This window comes from Lontra canadensis, unplaced genomic scaffold (assembly GCF_010015895.1).
Source record: "Lontra canadensis isolate GAN:19392208 unplaced genomic scaffold, GSC_riverotter_1.0 scaffold45, whole genome shotgun sequence".
NCBI lineage: Eukaryota > Metazoa > Chordata > Mammalia > Carnivora > Mustelidae > Lontra > Lontra canadensis.
This window is the reverse complement of record NW_022631039.1, coordinates 6,947,936-6,965,846: the sequence shown is the minus strand read 5'-3', so window position 1 is coordinate 6,965,846 and position 17,911 is coordinate 6,947,936. Positions and strand designations below refer to the sequence as shown.

The 17,911-nt window shown below is 57.4% G+C and overlaps 1 protein-coding gene across 1 annotated transcript; it reads right to left on the bottom strand.

The window, feature by feature from the left end:
* Positions 1–13,834: 13,834 nt before the first annotated feature.
* UPK3BL2 (uroplakin 3B like 2) lies at positions 13,835–17,911 on the bottom strand. The gene is made up of 6 exons (XM_032872475.1): positions 17,791–17,911; positions 16,133–16,285; positions 15,718–15,937; positions 15,140–15,216; positions 14,768–14,888; positions 13,835–13,984 (listed from the first exon to the last, which is right to left on the bottom strand). Exons 1-6 carry the CDS (start codon positions 17,909–17,911, stop codon positions 13,876–13,878), a joined length of 801 nt encoding a protein of 266 aa, XP_032728366.1. The 3' UTR covers positions 13,835–13,875.

The following is a 17,911-nucleotide window of genomic DNA, read 5'->3' as shown; positions in this document are numbered from 1 at the left end:
TTTTGCGGGATCAGAGCTAGGCTTGGCCTCCCTGCTACTCCATGAGCACGGGCCTTTCCGTGAGGGGCACCATCCCTCTCCCAGACTCAGTGTCCAGAGCTTGGTTTCTAGGAGCAACCCCTTCGTGTTTTCTCCCAGATGGAGAGGTCACAGTCCTGAGGCCCGGCCAGCCACAGCTGGCCCTAGGCATCTGTCTGCCCCGGAAGGCACTGCCCCAAACATCACTGCACACTTGGGTCCCAGACCCAGCTTCACCACTCCCTTGCCAGTCACTCACTCCGAGTGGCTTTCTGATCTTCTATGAGCTGAATCCATTTCATCACCTGCAAAGAGGGAGCAGTGGTACCTGCCACTGACATCCAGGAAACACTGTATGTGTGGGTGCCTAGCACCGGTTCTGTTTTTCTCTTACTTTCTGTTTTCTTTTCCTGTTTTGTTATGTATACAACACATACACACTTGGCTAAATGCAAAAGATATTGAATGTTTACAATGTTTTCAATAGTTACTTAAAAAAAAAAGTGTGCCTGGCTGGCTCGGCATGTGACTCTTTGTCTGGGGATTGTGAGTTCGAGCTCCACCTTAGGTTTTTTGGTTTTTTTTTTTTTTGTTTTGTTTTGGTTTGGTTTAGATTTTATTTATTTATTTGACAGAGACACAGCAAGAGAGGGAACACAAGCAGGGGGAGTGGGACAGGGAGAAGCAGGCTTCCTGCCAAGCAGGGAGCCTGCTGTGGGACTCGATCCCAGGACGCTGGGATCATGACCTGAGCTGAAGGCAGATGCTTAATGACTGAGCCACCTAGGCACCCCTAGAGGTTACTTTTAAAAGATGCTTTTGGGGGCGCCTGGGTGGCTCGGTCAGTTAAGCGTGTGCTTTCTGCTCAGGTCCTGATTCTGGGGTCTTGGGATTGATCCCTACATGGGGGGGGTCCCATGCTCAGTGGGGAGTCTGCTTCTCCCCCTCCCGCTGGGCCCCACCCCCGGTTCGTGCACTCTCTCACTCTCTTTCAAATATGTAAAAAATCTTAAAAAAAAAAAAATAGGGGCACCTGGGTGGTTCAGTTGATTGGGCCTCTGACTCTTGGTTTCGGCTCAGGTCATAATCTCAGGGATGGGGGATGGAGCCCCACGTGGGGCTTCCTGCTCAGTGGAGAGTCTGAGTGAGATTTTTCTCCCTCTGCCACTGACTCTGTCTTTCTCTCAAATGAATAAATCTTAAAAAAATAGTAATAAATTTTTAAAAATTAAAGGATGCTTTCAGGGTGTTTGGCTGACTCGGTAAAGTATGCAACTCCTTTTTTTTTTTTAAGATTTTATTTATTTATTTGACAGACAAAGATCACAAGAAGGCAGAGAGACAGGCAGAGAGAGAGGAGGAAGCAGGCTCCCTGCCGAGCAGAGAGCCCAATGCGGGGCTCATCCCAGGACCCTGAGATAATGACCTGAGCCAAAGGCAGAGGATTAACCCACTGAGCCACCCAGGCGCCCCAAGTATGCAACGCTTAATCTCAAGGTTGTGAGTTCAAGCCCCACACTGGGCGCTAGAGCCTACTTTATATATATAATAAAAGTAAAAAGTAAATAAAGGTTTTCAATAAAAAGTCAGTCTCTCGTCTCTCCCAGCCACACACATTCCCTCCCCCAAGGCACCCACATGCCCAGATTCCTTGCACAGCCTGCTGGAGACATTCTCAGACTACAAGGCGAGAGCAGACATATGTGTCTGCCTTTTACATGCAAATAATGGCTAACGGGTTCTGCTTACAGTTTCTCTTACTTTATCTTGGAAAGCCATACATATTTATACGTATATTAAACAGATTTTCATTCTCTGCCAAACTGCCCCATTTTCCAGTGTGGGGACGCACCCCGATCCCTTCCACAGCTCTGCCATGCGTGGATGGGCTGTTCCTTTCACCAGACAATAGCCTGGCTCACACATCATTTCGTATGTTAGCAAATGCAGCCAAGGATAAATTCCTAGAAGCGGAATCCCTGGGCCAGAAGATGTGCGTACGTGGGATGCAGATTTCTGGCCACGGTGGTGGTTCCAAGGACACAGGACCTCCAGGAGCGTGCCGGCTCCCCCTTGTTGTCCCCAGCATGCCCCGTTATCAATCTGTGATCTTTATCTGCATCATCCGTGGGAAAATGATGGTTTCTCAGGGTACCCAAGGCTATGTCTTCAGGTAGTTTATCAGGGACATCTTCAGTCTTCGTGGTCACTGAGATTTGCCCCCTCTGCCTTGTCATTCTTTTTTTTTTTTTTTAAAGATTTTTATTTATTTATTTGACAGGCAGAGATCACAAGTAGGCAGAGAGGCAGGCAGAGAGAGAGGGAGAAGCAGGCTCCCTGCTGAGCAGAGAGCCCGACGCGGGGCTCGATCCCAGGACCCTGAGATCATGACCTGAGCCGAAGGCAGAGGCTTAACCCACTGAGCCACCCAGGCGCCCCTGCCTTGTCATTCTTTAGGCGTGTTCCAACCCCCAGGTCACCTGGAGAGTGAGAAGCAGCTTTGTTGGCTTCTTGGTAGATGGGGGTCTCACTCCCTGCTTCCCCCACACTGTGGGCTGTTATGGAGACCTGGTTGGTGAGTGGTAGACAACAGAGCTTCTGTCAAGTCTGATGTTTGGGGGCTACTGCAGGCTGATCTCTCCCCTACCCTGGAGACCCACACCCTCAAGCGGAGCCAGGGAAGCCCAGGCTGGGCTCTTTTGTCCACTTCAGGATCCAGCCTTGTTTACCTCCAAAACTGGGGAGCTCACCTCCTCCCGAGGCAGCTCCGTCCATCTTCAAACTATTCCAGCTGTGAGCCAGGCCTGCCACCGCCCCCCACCCCACTAAGCTACCAGAGTGGACTTTTGGAGCCTAAACCATGGTTGTTCTCCCCAGAGCCTTCTGCCTACTCAGCTCCAAGCCAGGCTCCCTTCTCCTGCCATGAGTTCTAGATCCCACGCTGACCTGGTCATTGTCCCTAGAAAGCTTCCAGTTTGTCACAGGCCTTTCTGGAGTGTGGCTTCTGGAGAATGGTTGAGCCTCCCTGCTGTGCTGTTTGCACACAGCAAACACGAACAGACCAAACCCTCCTTTTGTCTGGGCACTAGACCTTTAATGATGCCACCCACAAGTCCCTTAGCTTTTTTGGGCCACACTGCTCTGGTTTCTGGTTCCAAGCAACAGAAACCAGCTCTGACTAATTTAAACAGAAAGGGATTCTTTAGAAGGCTATGGAGTGTGTCACAGATTCTCTGGGAGGACAAGAACCAGGCCCAAAGGTTGTACCCAGCCAAGAACAACATCTCAAAGCAAATGTCAAAAGTGGCTTTGTCAGGACACCCCCGGCGCTGGCCCTAACCACGGACCCCTTATTTCAGGCCGACACCCGATGCCAGGGTGTTGCTGTCACAAATAGCTCTCTGTGGCATCGCCCCCACTGCCCTGCCCCATCAATGCAGGGCTGAGAAGGCCAGTGACAGCGCCATCAGCACCTGCGCCAGGAGGGACCTACCTCAGAAGATGGGGCAGGGGAGAGGGAGGACAGCCCTGGATAGAGGAAGGGGGTTCAGGTGCCGTCACCCCCTTTTCCCTGAGCTTCCCGTGGCATCTCGGGGGGGAGGCTTGGCATCCAGCAGTGAGCCCCACTTTGCAGGAAAGCAGAGGCTCTGTGGGGGCTGCAGCTGGCTGGCCTCGTGCTCTGCCTTCCCCCTGCCATTCTGCCCCCCTCCCCACCTACGGTCCCTGCCGCAGACGCATGAGCACTCCCCCCACCCCCCAGCCACCACTGCCTCGGCCTTGGCCATGCACCCCGGGAGCACTGCCGCTGAGCACTGAGACTCCCCGGGAAGAACACGGTCAACAGAGAGAATTCAGCCAGGGAGGCCATCCGAGCCGTCATTGCGTTCCCAGAAACCAGTCTCTGGGGAAGGGAGAGTCGGAGGGCGGGGTCATGAGGGGAGCCCAGCCCTGGCTCCACCACCCTGGGTCCAGACCCTTCCCTCTGTGGAGGACGGCAGAGCAGACCCCTTTACGGGGCCCTTGTTTCCTATGCTCCTCGTTCATTTGGTCCTTTACTCAGCCACCTGCTTATGGACTCAGTACTCATTGAGCACCTGCTGTGCGCAAGGCCCTGGTCCCTGCCCTCAAGGGGTTCACAGCTGAAGGAAAGAAATGGGCATAGAGGGGTGGGTAAGTGCTAGAGCAGAGAAACGAATGGGGAGTATGGAGGGGGGAGGTGTGCTCAGGAGACCTCACAGAGAAAGTGGCATTTGAGCCCAGTCGGGTCGGGGAGGACTGGGAGGCGTGTCCGCTATGTGATCACAGGTGGGAAGGCAACACTCTCCTGAGCCCAGGTGGGGAGGTGTGATGAAGCCTGGAATGTTCTGGAAACATCCAAGAGGGCAGAGTAGGAAGCGAGGGTCCAGGAGACTGGGAAAGCAGATAGGAAGTGGCTGGTGGAGGGCCTCAACTGTGGGGAGAGCTCTGATGTTTTCCTGGGCAGGGTTTGGAGCAGGGGAGTGACGTGGGTGGTCGTGGGTGCTGGAAATACACAAGGTTGACATTCTGAAGTGTTAGCAGGGGGGTCTCCTTCCCACCCTAAACGTACTGTACCCCCAACCCACCGGCTCAGTTGAATGGAGTATCTCCGCCCACGTATTTTTAGGGACCCACAAAAATGTTTTAATTTCTTTTGAATCAGACAAAAACGTGAATACAATAGTGAAGAATATGAACAAAAGAATCCAGCGTGGGTTGTACTCATCGTTATACCAAAGCAGCGGAAAATACAGGGTGCAATCCTGACCCCCGCCAGTCAGAAGTGCCCAGGGCTCAGGCAAGCCAAGACGGGGGCATGTCTTGAGTTCCAGTTCACAGCCGGCGGATCATGTTGGTAGAAGAATGTGTTGGGAGTTACAGAGTCTGGGTCTTCCAGCTTCCAGAGAGCCTTGGAAGGGGAGGCAGGACCAGCTCCCCTCCCCCTCCAGCTCCCTCAGGGATGGGGAAGGAGCCTTGGACAAGGATGAGCCCCTTGTTGCTACCCTAGGGGGGCACTCAGAGGTCATACCCACCGTCCTCACTGCAGTGAACAGTACCGGGCTGTGTGTTTTTAAGTTCATAAGAGAGTAGATCTTAAAAGTGGACATCACAAGAAAAAAATAATTACTTGAGGTATACACATATATCAGATCGTCATATTGTACAGCTAACACTAACACAAAGTTCTAAGTCGATCGTATCTCAAGAAAACTGGAACAATGGGTGCCTGGGTGGCTCAGTGGGTTAAGCCCCTGCCTTCGGCTCAGGTCATGATCCCAGAGTCCTGGGATCGAGCCCCGCATCGGGTTCTCTGCTCAGCGGGGAGCCTGCTTCCCCCTCTCTCTGCCTGCCTCTCTGCCTGCTTGTGATCTCTCTCTCTCTGTCAAATAAATAAACAAAATCTTAAAAAAAAGAACAGAAAACAGGGTCTTGTAAAGATATCTGCACCGCCATGTTCACAGCTGTGTTATTCACAATAGCCAAGAATTAGAAGCAACCTTAATGCCCATCAATGGGCGAATGGACAAAGATAATAGGATACACGCGTACACATTCACGCACGCGCAATGCAGTATTACCTTGCCTTGCAAAAGACGGGACTCCTGGGGGTGCCTGGCTGGCTCAGTCGGTAGAGCATGTGACTCTTGATCTCAGGATCCTGAGTTCAAGCCCCAAACTGGATGTTAGTGTTTACTGGGGAAAAAAAAAAAAAAAAGAAAGAAAGAAAGAAAAGAAAAGGAGGAAATCCTGTCATGTGCTACAACATGAATGAAGCCTGAAGCCATCACGTTCCGTGAAATAAAGCAGTCGCAACGAGGCAAACACCGCATGCTTCCCTTTTACATGTGAGACCTCGAGTCGTCAGGATCTTAGAAATAGAAAGCAGGATGGTGGTTGCCAGGGGCTGGAGATGGAAGGAGGGGGCATGGGACTTGTTGTTTAGTGGGTATAGAGTTTCAGTTTCGCAAGATGAGAAAGTTCTGGAGGTGTGTTGCACAACGGTGTGAATGTACTTCTCACTGCTGAGCCATTTCCTTAAAAACTCGTTTGGATGGGGGCCCCTGAGTGGCTCAGTGGGTTAAGCCTCTGCCTTCAGCTCAGGTCATGATCTCAGGGTCCTGGGATTGAGCCCCACATCAGGCTCTCTGCTCAGTGGGGAGCCTGCTTCTTCCTCTCTCTCTGCCTCTCTGCCTCTCTTCCTACTTGTGATCTCTTGCTCTCTCTCTCTGTCAAAAAAATAAGTAAAATCTTTAAAAAAAATGCAGATATACCCCAACTTCGTATATGTATTTTGGTCATAGGAACGTTTGAAAACGACGTTATAACTTAGCTTCTGGAAACCATTTGGGTACCAATCACTCCTGTGATTTGCTGCTGGCCTAGATTTTTCTACAAACATCATGCATTCTTGGGAAGCTTGGGAATTTTTCCCAAGTGAGAAAATGTGACCTACAAATTGTTTTCGTGCCCAGGGACATGTTTTAAAACACTAAATGTAACACTAAGGGAAGCTGATGTGGTGTGACATTTAGAAGAAATTTAAGTAAACCTTTGTTATCTTTTTACATTTGGGGGTTTTAATTTTTTTTTTCCCCAACCGGACCATGTGCATTTGTGCATTTTCCTGAGCTGGAGGCCCCAAGCCCACTGTCACTTGGAGACAACTGTCGCTGCCCAGAAGAAAGGCCTTTTCGTGACACCCTACCATCCTCCCCGCTGAGGCTGTAACTGCTGGTGCCTGTCCAGTCCACTGGGAGGTGACAGGCCAGGGGAAGGGGGCACTAAGGCATTACCATTAAGGGGTATGAGAGAAAGTGGGTCAGAGGAAGGAGCAGGGAATGGTGAGGCAGCTCGGCAGATGTGCTGAAGGAGGTGAGGACAGCCCCCACACAAAGGTTAGAGGGGCCCAGCTGCACCCCCACAAATTCTGGGCGCAGGACCCCAGACTGAACCCGGAGCCACCGGGAGCCCTGGCAGGCTCTGGGCTGGGTGGCAGCAGTGCGCCAAGAAATCTGGACTCGCCAGCTGTGAGAAGCCCAGAGGGACGGACTAGGAGGCCTTCGCAGGCCAGATGGGGGGCTCTGTCCCCAGCTTCTCCCTGTCCTCCCACTGGTCTTGACACACCACCCACCCCATGTAGAAAGAGAGCACTAACCACAATTTTTAAAACCGAGGCCCACAGTGAAGAGGGTGGGTCCTGGAGAAACGGCGCTGGGTTCAAATCCTGAATCTGCCGCTCTGATAGGATTTGCTGTGTGGTTTGGGCAAGTAACTCTGTCTCTCTGGGCCTCACCTGCCTAATGTATAAAGTGCACCCCAGAGAGTGGCTGTCCCACTCATCAGAGCAGGCTGATGTCACCAAACCCCGGGAGGCACCTTCGAAGGCTGAGCACACGAGGGCCATTCTCTGTCATCCCCCCTTCCTGGCTGAGGAAAGCTCAGAGTGAGCCCCTGCTGCGTGAGGGCCGGCCCTTGTCACCCCGGGTCCCCTCCATGGAGCTGCCCCCTCCTTGCATGGCCCCCACCTCCCTGAGGGGGCAGAGAAGAGACCCCACTCAGAGAGAAAGACAGAGAGAACTAGGTGGAGAAAGACAGAAGCAGAGAGAGACCAGAAGTCAGAACGGGAAAAGACAGGAACAGGGGGAGCATCCTGACCCCCGGACTGAGGTAGGGGCAGAGGGAAGGAGAATATTGTCCCCCCACCCAATTGTCCCCAGGGACTCCTTGCTGGGAGGTGAGGGGACAACAGCTTGCAGGCCTCTCTGGGCATCCCCAGGTGGCCAAGAATGGTCTTGGGCAGAAGTCAAGGTGGGCAGAGGCAGGCATAGGGCTGGTGACAAGTGTCCCTCAGGTGCACAGGGATCCCAATGGCAGCAAAGGGTGGCTGCCAGCAGGGAGGTCAGAGGCCCCTTTCTGTTAACCCCCTCAGCCTCCACCACTGTGGGTGAAAACTACTTTTCCGCCTCCTCAAAGTGGGAAACTGAGGCATGGCAAGACAAGTGAGAAACCAGGAGCTCCCGGTGTTGAAAGCTGCAGGCAGGGAGTGCACTGCCTTGGGTCCGGGAGCAACCAAAAGCACAGCCTTCCTATGGAGGGTAGAGGTGTTCCTGGTGGGCTTCCTGGAAGAGGTGGCCCCAGACTGACCTTGAAGAAGTGGGGATAGGGCCAGGAAATGCGGGTGAAGGGGCAGGCTCAGGTCTCAAGCAGGGACAGCCCAAGGCTGTGGGGAGAGCGTGACTGCAAGGAGACCCCGGCTCAAAGGGCCCTGATGGGGCCTCTCTGGGCTCCAAAGGGAGAAAGGTGTCGTGTGAGGCAGGGACTTGGCTTGAGAGCAGTGCGGCGCAGCCAGAACGTAAACCTGCTGTGGCTTCTGGCGCCACCTCCTCCCGGCTCCAGCTCGGCACAGGCCCAGGCCGGGCTGACAGGAACCAGGAGTCCTGGGGGACAGGATGTGGGGGCAGCTCCCCGGTCTGGGCCTGACTCCTGCGCAGAGAGCTCCCGCACACCCATCACGCGCCAATGCCCCTCCTGCGTTCCCCAGGCAGCGCTCCCCATCATCCCTCCTCCACTCCTCTAGCTCGGGGGGCCCTGGCTTCAGCTCACTGGGGTCCCCTGCCCTAGCCACCCCCAGAAGGACCCCCACCGACTTCCTACACCTTCTGTGTGACTGTCCCCCCTTCCCCTGCTGGACCCCCACACACTCTTCCCAACCCACATCTTTCCGGCCTGTGCCTGGGCAAGGGGCAGCCCGGCCGATGGAGTGAGCAGGGCGGGGTGGGGGGGACCAGCTCCTGTCAGGGCAGGGCCTCCGCCTGCTGGCCTGTGTGTCTGTGATGTTGCTCAGTGCGGGCTCCTTGAACGCTCACGAATAAAAACAGGCCCTTTCTCAGGCAGTAAAACACACACGTCTTAACTGTACAGCTGGAAGGATTTCTACGCATGCTTACACCTGGGTAACCTCTGCCAGGCCAAGGTCTAGAACATTCCTACCCCTGAGCTGGCTTCCTCGTGCCCCGGTCCAGTCACTGTCACCCACCATGGACAACCTCTGTCCTGACAGTGAGTCTTGCCTGCTTCTGACCTTTATCTGGATGGAATCCCACGGAATACAGCCTCCGTGCCTGGCTTCGCACGATCTCCTTCTCCCATGGCCCGTGCAGGGATCCCTGTGCTGTGTTCAGCCTGGGGCTGTCATGGATAAGACGGCCGTGAACCTGAGTCCTTCACGTGTCTTCTGCTGGACACTCGAGCTGCCTTCTCTCGGGGAAATACCTTTGAGCATCATCGCGGGGTTCTAGGGTAGAATCCTGAACAGCTCAACTCTAAAGGCCCCTCCCTGGGCATCGCACACCTGTCCCCACCTCTCCCCAGTGGGCCTACCAGATGGCCTCTCCACCTCCCTCCAACGGCCCAGTAGAGGAAACTCGAGCTATTTCCACCTTGTTGGGCAGAGCTGATCTGATCTCGCCCCCACCGTCCTGTGGTCCAAGGGCCCCCCCGCCCCTGTCATAGCTGAAGGGCCCACCAGATTGGTCAGCAAACACAGAGCCCTTCCTTACCCTGAACAGGACACAAAACTCTTCCCTGAGCACCTCCTGTGGCACTTCAGGACGGTCTACCTGGGGTCTGTCTACTTGGGGTCTGTCCCTCTGTCCTGGCCACCCTCCTTCGCATAGGACAGGGACTATGGCTAAGCTGTTCCTGCCCCCAGTGCCCAGCACACAGCCTGGGGAGGATGACAGACATCTGGGGACAGAGAGGAAGGTCTGGAGACAAACGTCTGCACCTTGGGGACCAAGCCTGAAGATGGAGACTCGAGGTCCAGTCAGCTGCTTTCAATGTCCTGGGTCATTTTTTTTTTTTAAAGATTTATTTATTTATTTATTTGACAGACAGAGACCACAAGTAGGCAGAGAGGCAGGCAGAGAGAGAGAGGAGGAAGCAGGCTCCCCACTGAGCAGAAAGCCCAATGTGGGGCTCGATCCCAGGACCCTGAGATCATGACCTGAGCCGAAGGCAGAGGCTTAACCCACTGAGTCACCCCGGCGCCCCAATGTCCTGGGTCCTTAAGGCAGGCCTGGCATCCCTCCGGGGTCAGAACCCGTTCTTCCCTTCCACCTGCCAACCAAGCCTTAGGCTCAAGGCTGGTGAGTTAGGGACCACCAAAGCCATGCCAGCCCACCTCCCAGCAACCCTGGTTGGAGCAGGTGAGCCATGGGGACAGAAGAGGTCTCTGACATTTTTGGAGAATCCCCAGTTGGGGGGGCATGCCCCTGACCAGTGGGAGGGGCCTAGCAGTGGCCCTAGGGACACGGGCAGTCAGGTTCCGTGACCAGAGGTGCCCTCGCCCACCCCACCCTTGGCCTTCAGCCCAGACCATGGTTCCTGACTTCCCAGAAGTGCATCTCCTGAGTGGAGTTCCGTGCTTTGCTCTCATTAACCTCCTGAACCGGTGGAAACGCCCTGCTTCATCCTCCCACTACGGAAGCTGGGGGTGGGAGCTGAGGGAAGGTAAGGGGACTGTCCAGGCTGCTGTCCAGATCGGAGGCAGGGGTGGGAGGGCTGGGCACCCCTGTCTCCCCTCCGAGAGCCCTGTGGCTGAGCTCTGAGACCCTCTCTGCCCTCCCCCCAACCCCCGAGCTGGGTTTCCTCCCCTGATGGCCCTCACCATGCATCTATTTCTTCATCTCTAAAATGAGGCTATCACGGCCTTGCCTGAGGATTTGGAGGTTCACATGTGAATTGTTTGGTAGATACTGTGTAGTAGGTACCGTGCAAGAGTCAGCCCGTCCCCTGACTCACTGTGCCCTCCATGTGTGGCATCCGATGGGCTGGGCTGGAGGGGCCGGGGGTGGCCGACAAGGCTGTGTAAGTCTCCCGTCTGTTTCCACCACTCCCCATCTGTCTCTCCTGGCCCCTTCACCCCACCAGGGGTGGACGGGGTCCCCCCGCTTTGGGAGCAATCAGGAGATATTCTTGGAGTACTTGAGATTCAGTGGAGAGACAAACTTGCCGTGGAAGGGGTCACAGGTGGCCACAAGGAGAAGGCAACATTTAAGCCAAGATTGAATGACGGGGAGGGTTTGGGCTCCCCGTGAAGGTGATGGGACTAGCAGCAGGAGAGCAAGGGGAACATCATATGTGAGCCCTTGGCCCATCAAGATGGCACAGGGACCTTGGATGTGACTCTGGGCAGCTCAAACCCTGGCACCCCAGCAAGGAGAGATTTTGGCCCTGTAACAGCTCGTCCCCAGGGGGACCCCAGGAGAGCCTGCTTCTTGGCCTGGGACTCACCAATGGGTCCTGGGACAGTGGAGGAGATGACCTCCTTGGCTGGACTGTCTTCCTGGAGAGAGGCCTCCCAATTAGGTGGCTGGGACCCCGGAGAGACCTGTCTTTCAAGTGGGGTTGCATTTTTGTGCCCCAGGATGGAAACACCCCCAAAGAAGCTTAAGTTGGTGGGGTCAGATGCAGAAGCAGCCCACCCCCGGACTCCAGGACTCGCTGATCCCTTCCTCTCCAGGGCCTCATCGCTCTTCCTGCCTGCCTGACTTCTGGCACACCCCTCTGTGTAAGCCAGCATTCCCAGCAGAGCCCTAGGTCCCATGCTAGGAACGGGGTACAAATGCACACTTGCAGGGAGTGGGGGGCGGAGCCCCCTAATTTCCCATGACTGTCCACTTGGCCCCCTGGGTTCCTGCTGCAGAGGACAACCAGGGTCTGGATGGGGCCAGGGCATGGAGATGGGGAGGCTGGAGGCTGCAAAGGGCCCTGGGAGCAGGGCCCGTGGGTGAGGGGCTCAGAGGAGAGGCTCTGAGATCATGACCTGAGCCGAGATCAAAAGTCAGACGCCCAACCAACTGAGCCACCCAGAAGCCCCGGAACATCTTATGTTTTTGTAACATGTTCTTGTCAACCACACCTGAGGCCATGCTGATGGGATGACCTTCATGAGAGGCTGGAAGTTGAGTTCCATCACCAACGGCCAATGATTTCATCAGTCCCGCCTCCTTGAGGGAAGCCCCCAGAAAGCCCCTAGCTGATGGGTTCAGAGAGCTTCTGGGTTGGTGGCCCCACTGGGAGGGCGGTGTGCCCAGAAAGGGCATGCAAACTCCACGCCCCCGCCCCCCCCCGACCTCTCCCTATGCATCTCTTCTAGTCTGCCCCTGAGTTGTAGCCTTTATAATAACCCAGTAACGGCAAGGAGACTGTTTTCCTGAGTTCTGTGCGCCCTTCTAGCAAGTGACCCAGTCCGAGAATGGGGTCATGGGAATCCCTGCATCGTAGCCAAGTCGGACAGACGTGGGGGTATCCTGGGCACCCAGTTCTTGTTACCGCTGTCTGAAGTGGGGGGCAGTCTTGGGGTGCAGTCTTCTGGCTTCTGGTTCGGTGAGGTCAGCTGGAGCCATCAGCGTGAGGGGTATTTCTCCCCTGTCCCCCCCTCCTTCTGGTGGTTGCGTTCTTTTATCTACAGCCCCTAGTTCTGGCGGGCAGACCCTCCCCCAGGACTCCTGCTCACTGGCTCTGGAAGCACCACTCCCTCCTGTGGGCCCCTCGGGTACGGGAGGGCTGGGCAGCCCCAGTCAGGGCCCTCTTCTGTTGGCTCCCTTAGCGCGCTGACCACACCTTTGTAAACATTTCCTGCACTACAGCGTGCCATCTGTCTCCTGCCAGGCCTGACCCTACGGGACATTGATTTGTGCAGTGAAGAACTTCATCGCCCAGCTCAACCCTCCCTTTTTACATAAGGGAAAGCTGAGGACCAGAGAGGGTAACCAATATGTCCAGAGTCACCCAGCCCCGGGGTTGGGGCTCATGGATGCTCCAGAAAGGCTCTGGCGAGGCCAAGGCTGACCTAGGCAGGGTGTGGAAGCCCGTTTGCCCCCCTCCCCTCCCTGGCCCTCCCAGCCTGACTCCCCCATGGTCATGTGAGCACTTCCTCCAGAGCAGAACCCGATGTGTCTTCAAGGGCTAATAAACCGATTAGGACCGTTCGCACCTCCCAGAAAGAGGCACCTGGGAACCCAGCCACTACCTTCCTTCCCTGCCTCCAGCCCCCAGGGCACGCAGCACAGGCTGTCCTCCAGCCTCCCTGCCATCCCTTACCCTAACCTCAAGCCACCCAAAACCTGCCCATCCACCAGCCCCTGGTGGCTCCCGGGGCTTTGCATATGCTGTTCTCCCACCTGAGCACCCTTCCTGCCTGCGTCACCCGGCACAGGGCTGCTCCTTCTCCAATGCTACACGTGCCCAGAAAGCCTCTCCTGAAGCCCATCTGGATCTCTGGTACCTGCGTCCCCGCCGTTCTTGAAGGGCTGGTGTCCCTCTCTTCCCAGTACAGCACGGGGCATCTTGAGGGCAGGACACTGTGTGGGGCATCTCCCGCCCTGGGGAGCCTGGCACAGAGTGGGGCTGATGGTCACAAATGCGGGACGCCCCAGAACTCAGTTTGGAGCCAGAGTCGGCTTCACCTGCGTACCCTGCCCCCCCACGCCCAGAGTGAGCCTCGGGCTGGCCGGCAAGCTTAGAGGTTCTGAGCCCTCCAGCCAGAGGGGAGCCACAGGGAGGACGCTGGGAGGATGGGGCAGCCAGTGCCAGACACACGCAGCCTCCCAGAGAGGCTGGGGACAGGAGTTCAGGCGGACTGCTCAGCCTCTCAACAACTCAGATGAGCACGGGGATGCTGGGGACATTTATTTCTGACAAGGACAGGCCCAATTGGGGGCCAAGGACACCTCCCCCCACCCACACTCTGAAACGCTCTCTTCCCGGGGCTCCGGAAGAGGCAGGATCTGTAGCTGGGACCAGGGCGGAGGCTGCGGGGTAGACGAGGACTCCTCAGGAGCCCCCCGTGGCTGGAGGGCTGGTCACGTGGTGGGTGTCATATCTTCTCATGCACACCGACTGCTCTGGGCCCGAAATGGGAGTGCTCCCGCAGGTGTCATAGCTTCAGGGGAGGGGAGACGAGATGAACTTAGGGCCCAATCCAAGTCCTACAGCTTGGAGCTCTAGGCATAGGAGCATTGGGGAAACTGAGGCTCCGCTGGCCAGGCTGGGAATACCAAAGGGAACCAGGCTATTCCTGGAAACTTCACAAATCCAGCTGTGCCCTCCCAGCACCCCATTCTCCTCTACACCCTGCACCCCAGGAGCTGCTTGTCTCCCCTGATTGAAGCCCACCACTGGCTCCCTCAGGACACAGCCCTTTTTCTCAGCGGGGAATCAAGACCCCTGCTTTCCTGGCTGCCAGAAACCCTCCCCCACCAAGCAGCCCCTCTCCCTCCCAGAACTGCTCTCCTCCTCCCTTCCCCAAATCCAACCCACACGGGCCTTCCCCTTTCCTCTAGGAAGTTGCAGGCACCTCCGGTTCACCAGGCCCCAGCATCCGAGCTCCAGATGAAGTTTTGAGGCAAAACTCAAGACTTGGACTAAAAGCAATTCTCCCCTTGGATGTATCCCACAGGGGTGTCCGCTGCGAGCCCCCCGGTCGCAATTCCGGCTGCTGCCGCCAGGGGGCGAGTGGGGCGCCCTCCAGTATGGACACGCCCCTGCCACTACCGTCTCCTACGGGGCAACAGGCAGGCAGAGAGGGACAAACGAGGAGGGGTTCATGCCTGCACACACACCCCCGCCACCTGCCGTCTTCTGGGTAGGGAGGGGGAGGGGCATAAGAGGTGGTTCCAGCCAGAGACCCCACCCCTCCCAGGGGGCCGAGACCCTGTCCACTTACCAGGTGTAGATGAGCACAGCAAGGAGGGCAGTGAGGAGGACAGCCAGCAGGACAGACAGAATGGCGATGATGACCACGGTGCCCGCGCTTTGGGACCCTGGGATAGCCTGCAGTGCCTCAGCTGAGGGGCGTGAAGAGGGCACCCCAGGGAGGAGAGAGCTGACCTGAGCAAGGGGACCTGGAACAGCCTCCAGGCCAGCCCTCCCTCTCCCCAGCTCGGGGCTCCCAGCACCTGCGGACAGCTCAGTGGTAGTGGTGCCTCTGATGGGGGGCTGGCCCATTCTCCCCAGCCCAGCCCAGCCTTGGGAGCCCCCCTCAGGCCCCGCGGCCCCCAGCCCCAGTGTTTGACCTGCTCATCTGCCCACCCCATACCCTGCTGCAAGCGGGTCTCGCTGGACCACTCCGTCTCAGCCACAGGTCCCCTGTCACTCATCACCAGGAACTTCACTCTGAGAAAGAGACCCAGGATCGGGGGTGAGGCCTCTGGCCCCTGGCACCTGTCCGTGTGACCCCTTGACTCCCAGGGCCTGGGGACTTGGGGGGAACAGGAGACAGGACCTAAAAGCCAGCCTTAGAACCTCCAGAAGGGGCTCCAATTCCAGCTGTGACATTTCCCAGCTGTGTAGCCCTGGGTGCCTCCTTCACCCTCTCTGGACCTTTAAAGTCCTCACGTAGGAAATGTGTGTGTGGAATGGTCTAGATCCCCAGCACTCAGCATCCATGACTCAAGCCCCAAGTGAGGGGAGATGGGGCTGGGGCACACCCTGTCTGGACAGAGAAACTCCACCTGCTGGTTCCAGAAGGCCTGTGGGGGCAGAGGCTCAAGTGGGCGGCCCTCTGCTGGAGAAAGAAGGGAGACTTTCCCCAAGACCTCCCTGCGGACCACTGGGAGCTGCCCCAGGCTCAGGTTAGGGCCCCCAGGCTCAGGTTAGGGCCCGGAGGTAGCTCACCGGTAGGGGCCGGGGCCTGGCAGTGGGGCGTTGCAGCCCCGTTTGGCCAGGGAGCAGCTGGTGTCATTGCCAACGCGGAGGACCCGGAGCTGGTTCCCAGTCTGGTTGCCCGGATAGAGGGCCCGGTGGGCCATCAATGTGAGGTAGTAGCCCCTCCGGGTGAAGTCGGCAGGGGCTGGGATGTCCTCAACCCTCTGTGGGGCTGTGAAGCTCTGGGTGGCTGAGGGTAGCCGCCGGTCAGATGGCGTGGGCTGCCGGGGGCAAGGGGTCCACCCCCTCCCGCCAGGCCAGACAGCCCTCCTGCCACATCCCACCCCCGGACCTGCCTCCCCTCCCCCCATACCTGCGGCTCCTCCCAGGCTTCCTGCCCATTTCACGGAGGGAAAACCAAGGCCTGTGCCCCCGCAGCACCCACCATTGCTGTGGGCCACCACCAGCCAGATGGCATCCAAGTCAGAGATGTTGAGGCGACTGAACTGGCCCTTTGGCTGCTCCAGTGTGAAGGTAGACTGGGTGAGGGTCCCTGCCAGGCTGGGGCTTGCGAGCTGGGGCACATAGCGGATGCGCTCTGGGGCAGACAGAAGGGTCTCAACAGGACAAACAAGCCCCCACAGCCCAGTCTGAGGGAGGAGTCGTGGTCCTAGAAGCCCCAGTCTGAGGGCCCAGTCTGAGGGGAAAGGCACAGACCAGATTTGGGATCCCCGATCTGAGGGAGGCCTGGAGGCTTCTCCTGGAAGCTGCGGGCAAACACTAATCGGGAGGGCTCCCTAACAAGTCTGTGCCCGTGGGACACAGGTGGGTGGCCTGAGTCCAGCCCCTGCCCCCTGCCTTGCTGGCTTACTAGGGGTAGGCACAGTAGGAGGCCAGGAGGGAGGTCCTGGCCCACCTGTCCCTGGGGTCCCTGCCTCGGGTGGGGCCTGGGGAAGGCTTGGAGGCACAGGAGGCCCCGCCCCCAGCAGCATACACAGTTGTGGGGAAGGGGTCTTAGGCCTTGTTGGGGTGAGACTACAATTTCGGGGAGCTTGAGCCTAAACCCTAGACTGGACTTGACAGGGTCCAGTGACCTTGAGCTCTGGCACTCTCTGGGTGTCCGTTTACCCGCCTCTCCAGTCCCTCCAGCTCCACCCCCATGATCCGGGCTGGTTTGCTTGAAGAGAGGAATGAGTGGCTTGGGAGGGTGGGGGTAACACAGGAAGGTCCCCACCAAGACCCCAGTCCCAGACGCGTGCCTCCGGAGGGTGTCCTGGCTGAGAGGGGAGGATATCCTCTTCTCCCCACCCAGTGCTGTGCCACCTCCCACCCCGCCCCAGGCACCTTCCCCTTCTGGATCTTATCCTCCTCTCAGCCCCTCACAGCCTTGCTTGGGGAAGGGCAGAGAAGCCTGGGCCAGAGATGGGGGGCGGGACTCAACTTCGGTGCCCAGAAGGCTCCCCTGAGGGCACTGCCCCTCCTCTCTCCAGCCCCCAACACTGGAGGGCAGCAGAAAGGGGAGGCGGCTTTCCCGCCAGTCTCCAGAAGCCTCTCCCTCTCTCGGTTCTGCATGATTCATTTCCACTTCATTCCGCTCCAAAGGGTCAAGGCCAGACCTCTCCTTCCTCAGAGCCCCCGCTTCTGTCCCTGAGGCCCCAGGGGGACCCTGCATACAGCAGGCACTTACTGTCCACTTAACGAGGGAGAAGGAGGGGAGAAGCCCAGATGGGGGGGACTGCCCCTCCCTCTAAGCCCCTCCAGTTTAAGAGCCCACAGTGACCTGCACCCCAGGAAAGCTTCCTTGGGGGGGTTGTCCTTGTCTTTAAGTCTCCCCTCAGGGACAGGAAGGAGGGGAAGGAGAGGTGGGAACTGGCGAGAATGGATGGGGGTTCAGGATGCGGGGGATGAGAACCCCCAAAAGAGGCAGAAAGCATTGCCCACTCTCCCGTGGGGACAGGTGTCTGTCTTGTGACCTCTCTGGTGGGCCATCTCCCCTGACCCACCCAGGACCCAGTCCCCACACTTGGAGCTCGGGAGGTGGCTGGGGGAGGTGGGTCTGTCTCCTGAAGCCAGAGGCGCGGTGCTCTGGCCCCCTTCACTCACCCAGGCCTGTCCCCTGATGGAGGCGGGCCAGCAGCAGCAACAGTGGCATCAGCGGCCAATACGGACCCCCACTGAGCCCCACCGGCAGGCCGAGCATCTGACCGGCTGTCTGTCCCAGCAT